A 19,457-nucleotide genomic window follows, 5' to 3' on the forward strand; every position below is an offset into this window, starting at 1 on the left:
CAAGATGGTCCATACATTCATTAAATATGACCCATGTGTTTTATAGAGATGGTCCATATGTTTACCAGACATGGTCCCATGATCAAGATGGTCCATACATTCATCAGATATGACCCATGTGTTTTATAGAGATGGTCCATATGTTTAACAGACATGGTCCCATGAAAGATGGTCCATACATTCATCAGATATGACCCATGTGTTTTAAAGATGGTCCATACATTCATTAAATATGACCCATGTGTTTTATAGAGATGGTCCATATGTTTACCAGACATGGTCCCATGATCAAGATGGTCCATACATTCATCAGATATATGACCCATGTGTTTTATAGAGATGGTCCATATGTTTAACAGACATGGTCCCATGATCAAGATGGTCCATACATTCATTAAATATGACCCATGTGTTTTATAGAGACATGGTCCATATGTCCATACATTTTATATCAGACATGGTCCCATGATCAAGATGGTCCATACATTCATCAGATATGACCCATGTGTTTTATAGAGATGATCCATATGTTTAACAGACATGGTCCCATGATCTAAAAGATGGTCCATACATTCATCATTCATTAAATATGACCCATGTGTTTTATAGAGATGGTCCATATGTTTACCAGACATGGTCCCATGATCAAGATGGTCCATACATTCATCAGATATGACCCATGTGTTTTATAGAGATGGTCCATATGTTTAACAGACATGGTCCCATGATCAAGATGGTCCATACATTCATTAAATATGACCCATGTGTTTTATAGAGATGGTCTATATATTTACCAGACATGGTCCCATGATCAAGATGGTCCATACATTCATCAGATATGACCCATGTGTTTTATAGAGATGGTCCATATGTTTACCAGACATGGTCCCATGATCAAGATGGTCCATACATTCATCAGATATGACCCATGTGTTTTATAGAGATGGTCCATATGTTTAACAGACATGGTCCATCTGTTCAGTTGTAGTCCATTCTTTCATCTGCTATGGTGGATGTTATATGAAACTGTCATGTATCCCTGTGTTTACTGACCCGTGTCGTGTGGCTGCAGGAGATTGCCATCTACTACCATCAAACCCTGGTGGGGCTGCAGGAGCTCCAGAAGCAGGTGCTTGACACGGAACTCATCCAGTGGAAGAGGCAGCAGCAGCAGGCTGGCAATGGCGCCCCTCTCAATGAAGGGCTGGAGACACTGCAGAAATGGTCTGTTGATAATAATCTTTTGCTTTGTGTTTGTGATTCAATGTTCAACATTCCAGCAAAATTCCAGCTCTATGGCCTTAAGTCTGGACTAGGCAAACTGTGGCTGATGTGGTGCGTAACGACCCATTTTGGGTTTGAAGGTACCGACAGTGTACTCGGTCTCTACACCACATCTGGGCCTTGATTTTTGAAACGTTCGTAGCCCTACCAACTTCTTAAGCCCATTCTTAGCACATTGGCTATGATCAAAGTTAAAATTTCTTAGGGCTACGAACGTTTCGAATATCTAGGCCCTGGTGTTTCAGTTATTGGTACACTGACTGACTGACTGAGTTCGGTTTTATGCCGCTTTTAGCAATATTCCAGCCACATCATGGCGGGGGACACCAGAAATAGGATTCACACATTTGTACCCATGTGGGGATTCGAACCCGGATCTTCGGCGTGACGAGCCAACACTTTGACCACTAGGCTACCCCCGCCCCTTATAGGTACACAGTGAGAATTCTGGGTTAGAATAGGTAACCAACAACTGATACTTGGGTCATATGTGGTGACCTGGGGTCAGATTACAGTCACTAAGTCGGGCTACCCAAACTATTTTTACAACAAGCATTGGTTTTATAGGGGTCAACTGGGTCTTACAGGGTACCACATCTGGTGTTTCTGAGAATTCTGGGTTAGAATATGTCACCAATAACCGATGCTGGTCATAGGTCGTGACTAGGGGTCAGATTTGATGGTTTATTGCATGTTATTCTACCACTAAGGTGTGAGATATTGCTCATTATATCCCTCTCTGGTTTGTCCACACTTGACTTAGTCGCATGGTTTACTGCCCAAGAACTTGGGTCACACCTAGAAGGTTGTAAATGTTTTTACTTCTTGACCAGGTGTGAACTGTTGGCAGACCTCATATGGCAAAATCGGCAGCAAATAAAAAAAGTGAACTTGTTGAGGGCACAGCTTCCAATTGACCTCCCTCCAGGGACCAAAAACCTGCTCCCAGAGCTCAATGACAACATTACAGGACTATTGTCATCACTTGTGACGAGGTAGGTTGACATCGCAGGGTTACTCTTGTCACTTGATTTCCAGATTTACAAACGCTGTGGCTCCCATGACAAAGAAAAGATGGCAACTTGATTGTTATGTGACTGCCCAGTTGAACAGCATTGACTCACAGTCAAATTTAGACTTTGCAGTAGCAGGGTTGAAATTAACCATACTGAGGCCAGTAGTATCCACACAGGACATTTGTGTGACTTTGTGGATTATCACTTTGGACTTTTGATAGGCGAAATCTTTAGCAGATAATTTTTGTGTACTGTTGAAAGTATGCAATAGTGTCTTGGCTTGTTTAGGGTGATTGGTAACTGGTTGATTGGTATATGTCTTCACATTTGAATGACATTTTAGTGCGTTTGCCGCAAAATCATACCGATGAAACGGCAAATAAATATACTTTTGTCTTAAATGGCATGAAATTTAATACTTTTACTCTAAAAATCCATTTTGCAGCACCTTTATAGTGGAAACACAGCCTCCTCAAGTATTAAAGAAAGATGCCCGATTTGCAGCAACAGTTCGTCTCTTGGTTGGAGGAAAACTCAACGTCCATATGAACCCTCCTCAAGTAAAAGCAACCGTTATCAGGTGAGGAGTATATGATGTTAAATAGATAAGAGTTATCCCCATTTTATCTTCTTTCAACCTAACTCCAAATACGCACTTGATATGAATGATTTATTTGTGACAAGATGAGAATTGAGAAAGTAGAGTAAAACTCAGAATATGAACTTTTTTATTTCTAGTGAGAAGCAAGCTCAGGACTTACTGAAGAGTGATGTAAAGGCCAAGAATGAGATGAGTGGGGAGATACTGAACAATATCGGGACAATGGAATACCAGTCTAGTTCTGGGCAGCTCAGTATTACCTTCAGAAACATGGTGAGTTGACTTTGACAAACATGGTGACTTGATGCTGAGAAAGATAGTGTGTTGACTTTGAGGAAAATGGTGAATTGACCTTCAGAAACATGGAGAGCTGACCTTTCTTCACCTTCTGCTTCTGTCATTTAATCATGCTGAATATGATGAAGATTATCCTTGTGATGTCTTGGAATGGTGATGGTTACCATGGTGATGTCTTGGAATGGTGATGGCTACCATGGTTAGGTATTGCTCATTATAATGATTATGTGTATAATGATGACAATTTGTTTTCAGCAACTGAAGAAGATCAAGAGGGCAGATAGGAAAGGTACTGAGGTAAGCAGCCATCTTCAATTTTGAACAAAAGGTAACTTTATGAAGCTCTTAACGTCATTGAGTAGATATAGCTGTAATATTGCTGAGTGTTGCGTTAAACTAAAACCAAAGTCTACAGCTGTTTGTGCCCTATTTTCTACAGGCAGTAACAGAGGAGAAGTTCTGTATCCTGTTCCAGTCAGACTTTAATGTAGGAGGCAATGAACTTGTGTTTCAAGTGTGGGTGAGTATCTATGTTTCTGGAGAGAACAGTGTTCTAAGCCTTAATTTGATCCCCACCAAACACAATTCTTTGATGTTCACATGTCAGTCCAAATATTATACCAACCTGTGTATGTGGGGGCGGTGGGGTAGCCTAGTGGCCAAAGCGTTCGCTCGTCACGCCGAAGGCCCGGGTTCGATTCCCCACATGGGTACAACTTGTGAAGCCCATTTCTGGTGTCCCCCGCCATGATATTGCTGGAATATTGCTAAAAACGGCGTAAAACCATACTCAGCCAGTCAGCCTGTGTATGTGATGTTTGTGTTAGCAGGGTCTCATGTGGACATTAGGGCTAAACACACATTGTGATTGTCTTCCTAACATGTCTAACAGTGTTTATTGTAGCTTCTGACTGATTCTCCAGATGTAGAACCAAAGGCTAAAGTCAACAGTCCACACGACGCCATTTCTGTGTCTCTCACTCACTCACTCTCACTCACTCACTCAAAATATTACATAAATGTGGGAATTCTAGCAGACACATGTTTGGAGCATTCATCAGAAGCTCAATGTCTATTTGTTTTTGGGTGGTGGGGTAGCCTAGTGGTTAAAGTGTTCGCTCGTCATGCCGAAGACCTGGGTTTGTTTCCCCACATGGGTACATTGTGTGAAGCCCATTTCTGGTGTCCCCTGCTGTGACATTGCTGGAATATTGCTAAAATCTTCATAAAACCAAAACTCACTGACTCTGTTTGCTTTTATTTACATATCAAATCTTAGCTCAGAGAAGATTCTATGTCGGGTTTGCTTGTGCCAACAAACTTCTGTAGGGAGGTTCCATAAATATACACAAGACCACCAGTACAGCAGAGGTCCTTTCAGCCACTGATCTAGACTATTGACATGGTACAGCTTTAGGGAAGTAACCAGCCAGCCATGGTGGAGGGGCATTTGGCCAGCTGATCATTCTCCTGACAGTTTCTAGGGCTTTGGTCCTGCACCACACTAACCTCAGACAACTAATGTGTCCTTAAACAAGCTCCTGTAGCAAGTGGTTAGAGCGTCCGCCCGGAGAGCGGAAGGTCGCGGGTTTGATCCCCGACCGCGTCATACCAAAAGACGTTAAAATATGGTACTTGTTGGTCCCTGCAAGGCGCTCGGCATTAATGGGTACAACAAGGACTGGTCGGCTCGGAGTGAGTATGATGTGTCTGAGTAGGGTATTCATGCTTCACTGCGGCATGGTATCTCAGTGGGCTAGCACTATAAAACCAGCTTCAGTCTGGGCTAGTACAAGCAGCCACACATACACATACACACGCATACACATCGTCATATGAGCAAAATATTCTCAAGCACGACGTTTAAACCCAATTTTACCTCACCTCCTGTAGCAAGAGCTGTTCCTCCTTTCAACCAGCAATAAATTCGTATCAGTGAAGACTGTACAGTAATGTATTTAATGGGTTATTTTTAAATTAAAAAAGTGTGTTCCAGATTGTAGTGGGAAATAATTACCTGCAATTTACCTGTAATTTACCTGTGGTTGTTATGTTTCAGACATTGTCATTACCTGTTGTGGTTACTGTCCATGGCAACCAGGAATGCAATGCCCTAGCAACCATCTTATGGGACAATGCCTTCTCTGCACCTGTAAGTTGATAAATCAAAGAGTCATTTCCAATGTGTTAGTGCATCAATGGACACTATAAACATGAAAGCTTTGTTTTTGTTTTAAAAACATTTCATATTTAATTCCATAAAACATTTAGCTCAGTGTTTCTTGAATTAAGAATTGATGTCAATGTTCCTTTCTGTTTTTGAATGTTTAGACCTAGAAAGGATTTTCAAATTATAGAATTCCATAACTGCCAGAAAAAATTGCAGTGTATTTGTATGAAAACTTCAACAATAAGAACTTCATTGACTGTTTAGGGGGCGGTTGGGTAGCCTAGTGGTTAAAGCGTTGGCTCGTCACGCCGAAGACCCAGGTTCGAATCCCCACATGGGTACAATGTGTGAAGCCCATTTCTGGTGTACCCTGCCGTGATGTTGCTGGAATATTGCTAAAAGCGGCGTACAACCAAACTCAGTCAGTCAGTCATTGACTGTTTATTTCATGGCAACAAAAAAACTGTAGACAATGACACAAAATCTGTGACATCGTCCAGGGCAATAATGTGGCAATAATTAGTGGGAGGGACTTCGATTTTGTTGCTGATGAAATTAAATGAAACTGTTTGGTTAGCCAATAAAATGGCAAATAATGACTTAAGTTGAATCATGTAAGAAATACAATGCACAGAGATTGTTATGCAGAACACTAGTGAACTAAATCAATTGTCCTTTATGTCTGTTATAACCATGGAGACAGGGTTCCGGCACTGTTTTGTGTCATAAGGGTGAATAAGTCTGATTGAGAATTCAGACTTGCATAGTTTTGTCATCATATCATGGTGAGAGATGTTGGTCATGACTTCAGCCTCTAGCTTGACTGACCAGACCCAGATCCCAGTACATCACGGCTGTGATGAGTTGGAATATTGCTGACTGCAACAGTAACTGCAAGCACAAAGATGCATGGCCTATTGAAATGATGATAGAACATTAGCAGGTTCAAGCCTCATTATGCTTTTCTCCAGGGGCGCAATCCATTTGAGGTACCGGAATCGGTGCCTTGGCCGCTGTTGGCTGAACAACTGAACGTGAAGTTCAAAGCTGCCACTGGCAGAGGACTGACAGAGAACAACATGAAGTACCTGGCCAGCAAGATCCTCGGGCAGAGTGAGGACTACACCAGCATGCCAGTGTCTTGGGCCCATTTTAACAAGGTCAGGGTCACTCTTTAACATATAACTTCTGACACTTTCTAATGTCAATGAAACAAAATTGAGAGATTGCTGATGGAACAGGTCAGCTTTGACTTTGAGGGGCCCAGGTAAGGTTTGACTGTGAGGGGTCTATGTAAGATTTGACTTTGAGGGGCCTGGGTAAGGTTTGACTTTGAGGAACCTAGGTGAGGTTTGACTTTGAGAGGCCCCAGTAAGGTTTGACTTTGGGGGCACAGGTAAGGCTTGACTTTGAGGGGGCTAGGTAAGATTTGACTTTGAGGGGTCTATGTAAGATTTGACTTTGAGGGGTCTATGTAAGATTTGACTTTGAGGGGCCTGGGTAAGGTTTGACTTTGAGGAACCTAGGTGAGGTTTGACTTTGAGAGGCCCCGGTAAGGATTGACTTTGAGGGGCACAGGTAAGGTGTGACTTTGAGGGGCACAGGTAAGGTTTGACTTTGAGGGGCCCAGGTAAAGTCCAAAGCATACTTTTTGATGTTGGGATCTTAAAATGATAAGGTGCTCTGCTATTTACAATGATGCCTGGAAGAATATTTTGTTGATAGAATTGTAGCCAGTCCTCAGTTCCCAAACTTGACATGAAGGATGGTTTGCGTAGGCCACAAATACAGGCTGCCCTGATATTGTTTGAGTATGCTGACTTCAATTTCCAATAACTTGGAGTATCTTCTTGTGATTGGTTTGAATCTTGTACCCAGGAGGCATTGCCAGGAAGGAACTTCACCTTCTGGGAGTGGTTCTACGCAGTGCTGAAACTAACGAAGGAGCACCTGAAGTCGCCGTGGAATGATGGGTAGGTACTGGAGATGTTACACGCTATGTGTGGATGTGCAGAAGGATTACAACATGCGTGTACAGTGTGAATGTATAATGTGTGTGTACAATTTGAGTGTGTTGGAGAGAGTACAATGTATGTGTACAATTTAAGTGTGTTGGAGAGAGTACAATGTGTGTGTACAATTTTAGTGTGTTGGAGAGAGTACAATGTGTGTGTACAATTTAAGTGTGTTGGAGAGAGTACAATGTGTGTGTACAATTTGAGTTTGTTGGAGAGAGTACAATGTATGTGTACAATTTGAGTGTGTTGGAGAGAGTACAATGTGTGTACAATTTGAGTGTGTTGGAGAGAGTACAATGTGTGTGTACAATTTGAGTGTGTTGGAGAGAGTACAATGTTTGTGTACAACATAAGAGTGCAGGAGAGAGCACAATGTGTGTGTACAACATAAGAGTGCAGGAGAGAGCACAATGTGTGTGTACAACATGAGAGTGCAGGAGAGAGTACAATGTATGTGTACAACATGAGCACAATGAGTGCAGTGCAGGAGAGCACAATGTGTGTGTACAACATGAGAGTGCAGGAGAGAGCACAATGTGTGTGTACAACATGAGAGTGCAGGAGAGAGCACAATGTGTGTGTACAACATGAGAGTGCAGGAGAGAGCACAATGTGTGTGTACAACATGAGAGTGCAGGAGAGAGCACAATGTGTGTGTACAACATGAGAGTGCAGGAGAGAGCACAATGTGTGTGTACACATGACAGGGAGAGTATAATGTGTGTGTACAACATGAGAGTGCAGGGAGAGAGCACAATGTGTGTGTACAACATGAGAGTGCAGGAGAGAGCACAATGTGTGTGTACAACATGAGAGTGCAGGAGAGAGTACAATGTGTGTGTACAACATGAGAGTGCAGGAGAGTACAATGTGTGTGTACAACATGAGAGTGCAGGAGAGAGCACAATGTGTGTGTACAACATGAGAGTGCAGGAGACAAGTACAATGTGTGTACAACATGAGAGTGCAGGAGAGAGCACAATGTGTGTGTACAACATAAGAGTGAGGAGAGTACAATGTGTGTGTACAACATGAGAGTGCAGAGAAGTACAATGTGTGTGTACAACATGAGAGTGCAGGAGAGAGTACAATGTGTGTGTACAACATGAGAGTGCAGGAGAGAGCACAATGTGTGTGTACAACAGAGTGTACAACAGTGCAGCAGAGAGAGTACAATGTGTGTGTACAACATGAGAGTGCAGGAGAGGAAGCACAATGTGTGTGTACAACATGAGAGTGCAGGAGAGAGCACAATGTGTGTGTACAACATGAGAGTGCAGGAGAGCACAATGTGTGTGTACAACATGAAGAGTGCAGGAGAGAGTACAATGTGTGTGTACAACATGAGAGTGCAGGAGAGCACAATGTGTCAAGTACAGAGTGCAGCAGAGAGTACAATGTGTGTGTACAACATGAGAGTGCAGGAGAGCACAATGTGTGTGTACAACAGAGTGCAGGAGAGAAGCACAATGATGTGGAGTGCAGGAGAGAGTACAATGTGTGTGTACAACATGAGAGTGCAGGAGAGAGCACAATGTGTGTGTACAACATGAGAGTGCAGGAGAGAGTACAATGTGTGTGTACAACATGAGAGTGCAGGGAGAAGTACAATGTGTGTGTACAACATGAGAGTGCAGGAGAGAGTACAATGTGTGTGTACAACATGAGAGTGCAGGAGAGAGTACAATGTGTGTGTACAATGTGAGAGTACTGGAGAGAGCACAATGTGTGTGTACAACATGAGAGTGCAGGAGAGAGTACAATGTGTGTGTACAACATGAGAGTGCAGGAGAGAGTACAATGTGTGTGTACAACATGAGAGTGCAGGAGAGAGTACAATGTGTGTGTACAACATGAGAGTGCAGGAGAGAGCACAATGTGTGTGTACAACATGAGAGTGCAGGAGAGAGTATAATGTATGTATACAACATGAGAGTGCAGGAGAGAGTACAATGTGTGTGTACAACATGAGAGTGCAGGAGAGAGTACAATGTGTGTGTACAACATGAGAGTGCAGGAGAGAGTACAATGTGTGTGTACAACATGAGAGTGCAGGAGAGAGCACAATGTATACAACATACAACAGAGAGAGTACAATGAGAGAGTACAACATGTGTGTGCAACATGAGAGTGCAGGAGAGTACAATGTGTGTGTACAACATGAGAGTGCAGGAGAGAGCACAATGTGTGTGTACAACATGAGAGTGCAGGAGAGAGCACAATGTGTGTGTACAACATGAGAGTACAGGAGAGAGCACAATGTATGTATACAACATGAGAGTGCAGGAGAGAGCACAATGTGCAGGAGAGTACAATGTGTGTACAACATGAGAGTGCACAGGAGAGTACAACATGTGTGTATGTGTACAACATGAGAGTGCAGGAGAGAGTACAATGTGTGTGTACAACATGAGAGTGCAGGAGAGTGCACAATGTGTGTGTACAACATGAGAGTGCAGGAGAGAGTACAATGTATGTATACAACATGAGAGTGCAGGAGAGAGTACAATGTGTGTGTACAATGTGAGAGTACTGGAGAGAGCACAATGTGTGTGTACAACATGAGAGTGCAGGAGAGACTATCATGTGAGAATGATCTGTGTCTTGTTTTGTTGCTTCCAGATCAATCATCGGCTTCATCAGCAAGTTTGAGGCCCAGGAATGGCTCCTCACCAAGCCCAATGGAACATTCCTCCTGCGATACAGCGATTCTGAAATGGGTGGCATCACCATTGCCTGGGTAGCTGACAATGGCAAGCTTGGTAAGTTTGTTGCTCCACCACTGCGTCAACTATGTGCAAGCCTTTGTTGCTCATCTTTCTTGTAGATGTGCCGCTCACAGTGTCTGACACCTGAAATCAGATTTTCCTGACTCTGCAATTCTGTCACTTGTGGCCAAAATGATGAACATTGTCTTTGACTGCCAGTTCTGAGAAAGGTTTTTGTTTTTTTAACCTTTTATTTTTAAAATTGCCATTTTTTAAATATTACAAAAAGCTGTCTGCAACACTTCCAACTCACATGTTGAATCTCCAGTTTTATAAAAACACCCAACATGGCAAGACTTTGTTGTGACTATGTATTCAGCAGTTGGTTTTGGGCGACCCATGCGTGCGTCATGCGTCCCGATTCTTGTTAATGCGATATCTCATGAACTGTTGTACCCAATGTCTTCAAATTTGGTGACAGCCTACATGGGGGGATTACGCAGATACCAGTTGGTTTGGGTGACCTTGACCTAATTTTCAAGGTCACCACAACACTGACCACTTTTCAAACTCTTGTTAACGAGATATCTCATGAACTGTTGTACCCAATGTCTTCAAATTTGGTGACAGTCTTGCACAGACAAGTCGATTTGGGTGACTTGCCTACAAGGTCACCACAACACTTTGACCATTGTTAGCATTGATATCTCATGAACTGTTGTACCCAATGTCTTCAATTTTGGTGACAGCCTACATTGGGGGGATTACACAGACACCAGTCGATTTGGGTGACCAAGGTCACCACAACACTTTGACCACTTTTCAAACTCTTGTTAACGAGATATCTCATGAACTGTTGTACCCAATGTCTTCAAATTTGGTGACAGCCTACATTGGGGGATTACACAGACACCAGTCGATTTGGGTGACCTTGACCTTATTTTCAAGGTCACCACAACACTTTGACCACTTTTCAAACTCTTGTTAACGAACTGTTGATATCTCATGAACTGTTGTACCCAATGTCTTCAAATTTGGTAACAGCCTACATTGGGGGATTGCACAGACACCAGTCGATTTGGGTGACCTTGACCTTATTTTCAAGGTCACCACAACACTTTGAACACTTTTCAAACTCTTGTTAACGCGATAGCTCATGAACTGTTGTACCCAATGTCTTCAAATTTGGTGACAGCCTACATTAGGGCATTACACAGACACCAGTCGATTTGGGTAACCTTGACCTTATTTTCAAGGTCACCACAACACTTTGAACACTTTTCAAACTCTTGTTAACGAGATATCTCATGAACTGTTGTACCCAATGTCTTCAAATTTGGTAACAGACTACATTGGGGGATTGCACAGACACCAGTCGATTTGGGTGACCTTGACCTTATTTTCAAGGTCACCACAACACTTTGAACACTTTTCAAACTGTTGTTAACGTGATATCTCATGAACTGATGTACCCAATGTCTTCAAATTTGGTGACAGCCTACATTGGGGGATTACACAGACACCAGTCGATTTGGGTGACCTTGACCTTATTTTCAAGGTCACCACAACACTTTGAACACTTTTCAAACTCTTGTTAACGCGATAGCTCATGAACTGTTGTACCCAATGTCTTCAAATTTGGTAACAGCCTACATTAGGGCATTACACAGACACCAGTCGATTTGGGTAACCTTGACCTTATTTTCAAGGTCACCTTGACACTTTGACCGGCTTTCAAACTTATTTAAACGTGCTATCTCATAAAACATTGCACCCAATGTTTTCAATGTTTCACTTGTAAGTGACCAAAAAATTAAAAGTAGTAAATATAGATATTCCATTCTTTAGCGGCGGGGGACATTGTCATATCAGTGGCAAACACTTGTTGTTCTTAGAAACCCATTTATTCTTATGATAGCGTATAGCCATACAATACAGCCAGCTTAGGCGATATCCATATCACGCTCCCATTTCTGTATGACATGGCTGCCAGATCTACTTTTTTCAATGTCGGCAGTACTACATTTGAAAGTTAGTGGGATCTGAGTGTTCCAAATGAAATCTTTGAAACATATTAGTTGGTTTGTGTCAAATAGTATTCTGTTTCGTTTCCTTTGTGATCAAGACCTGGCACTTGATTGATGATATCAGGCGGTGGAATACAGTCTAGTTCTCTGAACTTATTTATCCCCTAATATGACATCTTTATGTATTAAACTAGATGGTATCATAGTGAAAAAGAAATGAGTTCGAAGAACAAGATGTTTCTCGCCTACCATGACATCTTCAAGTTCAATACATATTTTCAGTAGTATGGCGTTATAAGTATTTATGTTCGAACAAACTGACCTTACCTGGACATATGCTGGAAGTGTAATATGTATGACTCTCTCTTATCAGAGGTATGGAACTTGGCTCCCTTTACATCGAAAGACTTCTCCATCCGAGGTCTGGCCGACAGAATCAAGGACCTGAACAACCTGGCTTTCCTATATCCAGACATACCAAAGAATCAGGCATTCTCCAAGTACTATGTGTCAAATCCAGGTAAATATAACACAGTCCTTGTTGGAATAACCATTAAATGATAGTGAACAGTTTTGTAGCAGTTGAACATAGTTTGACGATAAAGTGGGTTAGCCCAGTGGGTTGGCGTTCCACTATCACATGCTGGGTTGGCGTTCCACTATCACATGCTGGGTTGGTGTTCCACTATCACATGCTGGGTTGGCGTTCCACTATCACACGCTGGGTTGGTGTTCCACTATCACACGCTGGGTTGGCGTTCCACTATCACACGCTGGGTTGGCGTTCCACTATCACACGCTGGGTTGGTGTTCCACTATCACACGCTGGGTTGGGTTCTGTATGCTTCTTCTGCACCTGTTGTGTTCAAATAGAAATATCTGGCTCTGTATAGCAGATCTCATTCATGATGATGATGATGATGATGTTAAATAATGACTATGTGGTTGAATAATTACATCATGATGATCGTTATGACTTATGTACCACAAGAGTCTTTGTCATAGGTGAATGCAGTTATTCCGTATATTCTCAACTCCCTGGGGAGTATAGAACCTGGCCTCTACATGTTTTGTTTGTGTTACAGAGCAACCAAGTTCGTCTGTAGACGGCTACATCAAACCCACCCTGGTCAATGTCATGTGAGTACCTCCTGCTTACCTTCACTGGGTCACTGGTGGCCCTGTTGTCTTAAAACTTGATGTGCAGAGTTTTGGAACTTAGATGTGCCAGGATATGCTGATATTGAGTTTCAGTCCCAGAATCTCCCTGAATGTGAAAGATCTGTGAGCACATGACTCATGCTAATGTGTGTCACCAAAATAAAGTAAAAATCTACACCTGGCATCATTTTAGGCCAACGTACATATAAAATTACTATTTCCATCTTTTTGTGCGATCATGTAATGCAAGTCAAGTCACTGACAAGTGACATCTTGGCTTTCGCAACCTCAATCTTCACGCTCGGACATAATGTTTAATGCAAAATTATATGCATGAAGCATTTTTGTCACAGGTCATAAAGTTCCATAATTTACATATAGGTAGCGATTTCTTGCTTAATATGTTCAGAATAGCATTATTTTACCCTAAACTTTCGTCTAAATCTAAAAGTTTTTGTTTACGAGGACGGTATCCTTGCTGTAATATGATTGGCTGCCTTAGGTCACGTGTCTGATTTTGACCAATCACGACCCTTATAGCAGACTGTGGCAAAAAAGCGTCATTAGATACCAATCTTTATCCAATAAAATTGCTTCTTACTACTGTGATACTACTCTTGGCAAGGGTACAGTGATATTGTTGATGTTGAGAGCTTTCGAACAATACCGCCATCAAACGATTCGCCTCGCATGTTATTCATACGAAGCTTCGAAAACGGAGGTATTTTCCGTTGTTGTGACATGTTACCGAGCGGAACGCCACTGATATCGGGAAATAGGCGACCATACATATTATTTAAGAAATCTTTTTATAATAATTTTCTGATTACGTAAAAATGAAAATATAAACGAAAAAGGCACGGGGATATAATGACATGTCACAAATGGAAAAAAATCGCCATAGTTTTTACTTCTTTCATGGACAGTAGGATTAGATCTTTCAAATGGTGTGTGAGATGTAGTAGCAATAATGTTTCACAAGCTGATATTTTCCTTCATAGGCTTCATGTATGACCTTAGAGTCTCTGGGATCTTGGTTGACTGGTGTTGAAATGGTTAAGCTATAAACTTCCACATATTGTCATATTGGGCTGGGGGGCATGGGTGTCCAATTGTTTGAGGTGACACAATTTGTCTGCAGTGCTGCAACCCTTTTGGTTCTCCAGTAATCTAACATTCACAGTTTGAATCCTGGTCCACCCTGATTGTTTCTTTGTCAACACCAGAACTACCCAGCGGTTTCAACAAAGTGGAGGCAAATGTTGAATGGATCAAATGATTGCCATATTGTTTTGAGTGTAGTGTGCACCCATGATGCACCACCTTGGTTGGATTCAGTATTTTGGATAAAAAAATACATTGTATCTCTTCATGTATCAATGAACATGTACTAACAAACTTTGTCAATAAAATTTTGAAATTTGAGATGATATGTCTGCAGACACAATGTTTTACAATTTTGATTAATTAAATCTCCTGTTCTGCTAGGTTTTGTTTTCGATACAGAGATTAAGATTGTATTGTCTCGTAAACTAAGCTGGAAATAGCGATCAGCTGTGCACATTTTTCCTCCCTATATGACAGAGATTTAGCTGAAACATACCAAAAAAATCAATAACAAGTTTGCAATGATAAAAAAATGTTTGTCATAAACATTTGGCTCATAACCATCAAAATTTTGTTGACATTAAGTCATCTGCGACAAATGAAACTTTTAATGAGTCAAAGCATGGCGATTATGATAAATACAGTCTTTTTCTATCAACAGAAGTTCAGTAGCGGTAATATAACTCTGGTTACTGTAAACAATGGTGAGTTATTCACACATGATTTAGCTGAATGTAAGAAATAGTGAATAAAAATTTGAATAACATTTATAGAAATGATTAAAACTATAAGTCCAGGTATACAATGAGCTCTTTTTATAACCAACCAGTGAAATTACGTGATTAAATTTCAAATTTAATTAAAGTTTTGTTGGCATGGTATTTCTGGTGTTTCTGGTGTAATGACTTTGCTTCGGGATGCAAACATCAAAATTCAATATGGTGTTTATAATGCACCACCCTCTCTACTAGGGCTGCGCAACAATAGATATGACAACAATACGTATTGCGATACGCTGATCGAAAACCGGTATTTTGACTTGCATTCGGAAAACTTTGTAACACTTGGAAATCTTCGGATATTTCCTTGTTTCGTTGATGCCGAATGTTATTTACATTTATATTTTGTCATGATTAAAAGTTTTTATTAAAACTTAATGAAGCATAGTGATTTTGTTGTGTTTTTGCTTTATATATCAAGCATTAACTCGATTATATGTATTTTTATGTTTAAAAATACTTCTTGCAATATATTGCAATACATATCGCAATATATGCTTTCATATCGCAATACCATATTTCATATACAATAGCTGCGATACCCACCCCTAATCTCTACACAGGTGAGTTGTGTTTGTTATTAAAGAGTGTGTACATTATACACAACAATTATGGTAATGAGAATCTCTAAGCATCAGCAACAGATCATGTGTAGTTCAGACACGACGGTACTCAAGTGAATGCATTTAGTTTTACGCTGCGGGGGACATGAGAAATGGGCTTCACACATTACACCCATGTGGGGAATTGAACTCGAGTCTTTCAGTGTGACGAGCAAACGCTATATCCACAAGGCTACACCACCGCCCTGGTGTACCCAAGAAGCTTAACTATAATTGTATAACATTAGTTTTAGGGAAATAATATATAAATATATCAAACCCTATCAACAAAGGGCAGTAAAACCACTGGCTTATCACAGGTTGAGTTAAAACTAGCTAGCATATATCTTTAAAAGTAGAAAACTATTTCTGGACAATACAATGTAAAATTGGGCTATAGATCGCCAACAACTGAAGGTAGATCACCATACTAGGGACCATGGGGACTTACAGTGCCATTGCTACCTGCATGGACCCTAGTTGGATTTACACCATCCTTTCAGCCGCTGACGATTGTAGGATAGTAATATGGACTCTAGGGACATTGGGGAGATAGGGGCTCAGAGAAGGGCCATTTTAAAAAAGGCTTATTGGTTATGTGAGGAGGCAGTGAACTAGACAGAGGGAAGGAGTGAGCGAACAGTTCTATCTTGATATGTGAGTTGATGTGGCAACTTAAAGGATTGGGTTGTCTGGTGGCTTGTAGGTCATCATGTCCAATATGGTGGAAATGATGCTCATGATATCGGTCACTAGCTTTCCGGTCCAGATTCTATTATTGACTGGCCTTTGGTATTTAGCTGGAATATTGCTGAATGTAGTTTTAAACATCTAACAATCACAAACAGTCCCTAATTATTTGATGAGGATGGTGTATATTTTGAGTATTAGTTTTACAAGCTTTGTATTAGCTAAGTACACGTTACATAGCACTGCAATTTGGTCAGAAAGCCCTGAATTGGAGACAATGACAATGTCATAAAAGACATAGACAGGAATTTCATCTGCCATTAGTGATGTCCCTTCTGACACAGTTTGCTGGACCCTTTAATAGTCGAATCTATTTCAGATATACCGGTGAAGATTTGTGTAATTGTGTTTTTTAGATAATGCGATAAACATACCTTTCATTTTTATAATCATTTTATAATTGTCTTAAGATTAGACCCTTCAGTTGGAGTCTGGCTTGTAGTAGCAGAGATGTTTTACAAGCCGATAATTTCCTTGATAAACTTAAGCTGTCACTCTAGACTTTATGAGAGTTGATATCAGTTAACAGGTGTAAAAGTTTGTGTTGAAAGAGTGGAGTGAATGAGGTAAGATAAGTTCATATTCTTTTTACAATTCGGTTTGTACTGATGTGCATCAGGTGTGCACTGACACTGCAGGCTACCAGTAAGGTGACATAGATAGTTGCAATAATATACCAGTTGCACTATTTTGATACTTGCACAAGGTTAACAGTTGCATCTTGTACAAAGTTGCATTAATCTGATGGCCACTCTCAGCTAGGAGTTGCAGCTAATTGATAGTTGCACTAATTTGATAGTCCTACTTTGATAGTTGTCCTAATTTGATAGTAGTCCTAATGTGATAGTTGCACTAATTTGATAGTAGTCCAAATTTGATAGTTGCACTAATTTGATAGTAGTCCTAATTTGATAGTTGCACAAATTTGATAGTCCTAATTTGATAGTTGCATTAATTTGCTAGTTGCACTAATTTGATAGTAGTCTTAATTTGATAGTTGTACTAATTTGAGAGTAGTCCTCATTTGATAGTACTAATTTGACAGTTCCACAAATTTGATAGTCCTAATTTGCTAGTTGCACTAATTTGCTAGTTGCACTAATTTGATAATAGCCCTAATTTGATAGTTGCACTAATTTGATAGTAGTCCTAATTTGATAGTTGCACAAATTTGATAGTCCTAATTTGATAGTTGCATTAATTTGCTAGTTGCACTAATTTGATAGTAGTCCTAATTTGCTAGTTACACTAATTTGATAGTAGTCCTAATTTGATAGTTGCACTAATTTTATAGTAGTCTTAATTTTGATAGATGCACAAATTTGATAGCCCTAATTTGATAGTTGCACAAAGTTGATAGTCCTAATTTGATAGTTGCACTAATTTGATAGTTGCACTAATTTGATAGTAGTCCCAATTTGCTAGTTGCACTAATTTGATAGTAGTCCCAATTTGCTAGTTGCACTAATTTGATAGTAGTCCCAATTTGCTAGTTGCACTAATTTGATAGTAGTCCTAATTTGACAGTTGCACAAACTTGATTTCAGTTGATAGTTTCCTAATTTTGATAGTTGCACAAATTTGATAGTGGCACTTAGTTGATAGTTGCAATGATATTATAGCAGCGTAAGGTAATAGTTGCAGTGGACACTTAAATAATATATTTTGAAACAAAAGTTGAATTCAGTTTTTATTTACCGATGGCGTCTCGTTGTTGATGCAAGCATTGATCGTCGGGATATAAAAAGGAACACAAACACATGTTGCCACAATACACCGGTAATCTTTATTATGTAATATTCTCACCAACACTTACGCTGTATATCCACTTTCTCGTAATGGTGTCTTGTTGTTGATGCAAGCAGTGATCGTTAAAAAAAGGTAAACAAACACCGGTAATCTTTATTATGTAATATTCTCGTAATGGTGTCTCGTCGTTGATGGAACATACCTACCAGGTACTCTGGTCTCTGTTGCCCGCGACCCATCGCGGGGGGGCTATCCATGAGAGATATGATTTTGACACTGATTTTGAGGGTCAAGTTTGGGGGTCGGCTTATCCATGGGGTCGGCTTATAGACGGTCATATACGGTAGGTGGTAGTTGCCCTTAGTTGATAGTTGAGCTATTTTGACACTGTAGTAAATTTGGTAGTTGCAGTAAGTTGACAGTTGCACTCATTTTGAAACTGCACCTTACAGTTCACCCTGTTGATAGTTGCGAGAAAGTTGTTGTGTTTATAATGTGCATGAGATTCAATTTGAAGTTGTGTCCCTTTGGTTCAGTTAATTATATTGGTTCACACATTTTAAATAATGTTTGAATTTAATCATGCTCTATGAAAATTATTGTTATGTGCACTAATTCCTTTGCTTATTACTTAATATTACGTATTTACTTCATATAGCTTAATGTTACCATGAGCCACCTCCCACTTTAGGTGAAAAACTTGCAGTACAGAAGCACTCCACTTGATCTTTATAGTGAATAAAAGTGGTCCTTCAAACCAAATGTTTTTTCTTTGAAAAGTGTGAAAAGTGATTAAATTGTTCTTTAATTTAGAGTTCAATGATCTGTATGAACTCTGCCCCCAGCTGTGTGGATGAGTATTAACATCAGGAGTGGAATAGATGAGATATCTGAACATCACTGACCTCGCCAAATCAGTCAAATATTGTGCCACACTGTCGTTTTTGTTGATATTATTTAGTTTGATGAAAGAACCCAAGATTTGTAAATGATCACAAGATATGTCTCTTTCATGTCTGTGTGAATTAGTCAGCTCATGTTTCGGTATGGTGGAAACAAGCATCCCTTCAATACTGGTTGCAGGAGCTGCCCTTCACATCCTCCTCTATGATCACAGGAAAGGAAACTGTCAGATGTGAAAATAATTGGGCAAATTGTCACAGTGAAGTGCTTGTCTTTATCACAGGA

At 40.4% G+C, this 19,457-nt stretch overlaps 1 protein-coding gene across 1 annotated transcript in view; it reads left to right on the plus strand.

The window, feature by feature from the left end:
• The window catches only part of LOC124262653 (signal transducer and activator of transcription 5B-like), a 56,611-nt gene that overhangs the window by 12,710 nt on the left and 24,444 nt on the right, over positions 1-19,457 (plus strand). Inside the window, exons 8-19 of the mRNA XM_046697154.1 lie at positions 1,073-1,224; positions 2,118-2,279; positions 2,746-2,880; positions 3,039-3,174; positions 3,454-3,495; positions 3,638-3,718; positions 5,258-5,350; positions 6,340-6,528; positions 7,247-7,341; positions 10,009-10,148; positions 12,495-12,641; positions 13,207-13,261. Coding sequence (XP_046553110.1) covers positions 1,073-1,224; positions 2,118-2,279; positions 2,746-2,880; positions 3,039-3,174; positions 3,454-3,495; positions 3,638-3,718; positions 5,258-5,350; positions 6,340-6,528; positions 7,247-7,341; positions 10,009-10,148; positions 12,495-12,641; positions 13,207-13,261 — 1,427 coding nt within the window. The remainder of the gene's footprint in view (positions 1-1,072; positions 1,225-2,117; positions 2,280-2,745; positions 2,881-3,038; positions 3,175-3,453; positions 3,496-3,637; positions 3,719-5,257; positions 5,351-6,339; positions 6,529-7,246; positions 7,342-10,008; positions 10,149-12,494; positions 12,642-13,206; positions 13,262-19,457) is intronic.

This window comes from Haliotis rubra, unplaced genomic scaffold (genome assembly GCF_003918875.1).
Source record: "Haliotis rubra isolate DU_JTF1 unplaced genomic scaffold, ASM391887v1 Scf85, whole genome shotgun sequence".
Lineage (NCBI taxonomy): Eukaryota > Metazoa > Mollusca > Gastropoda > Lepetellida > Haliotidae > Haliotis > Haliotis rubra.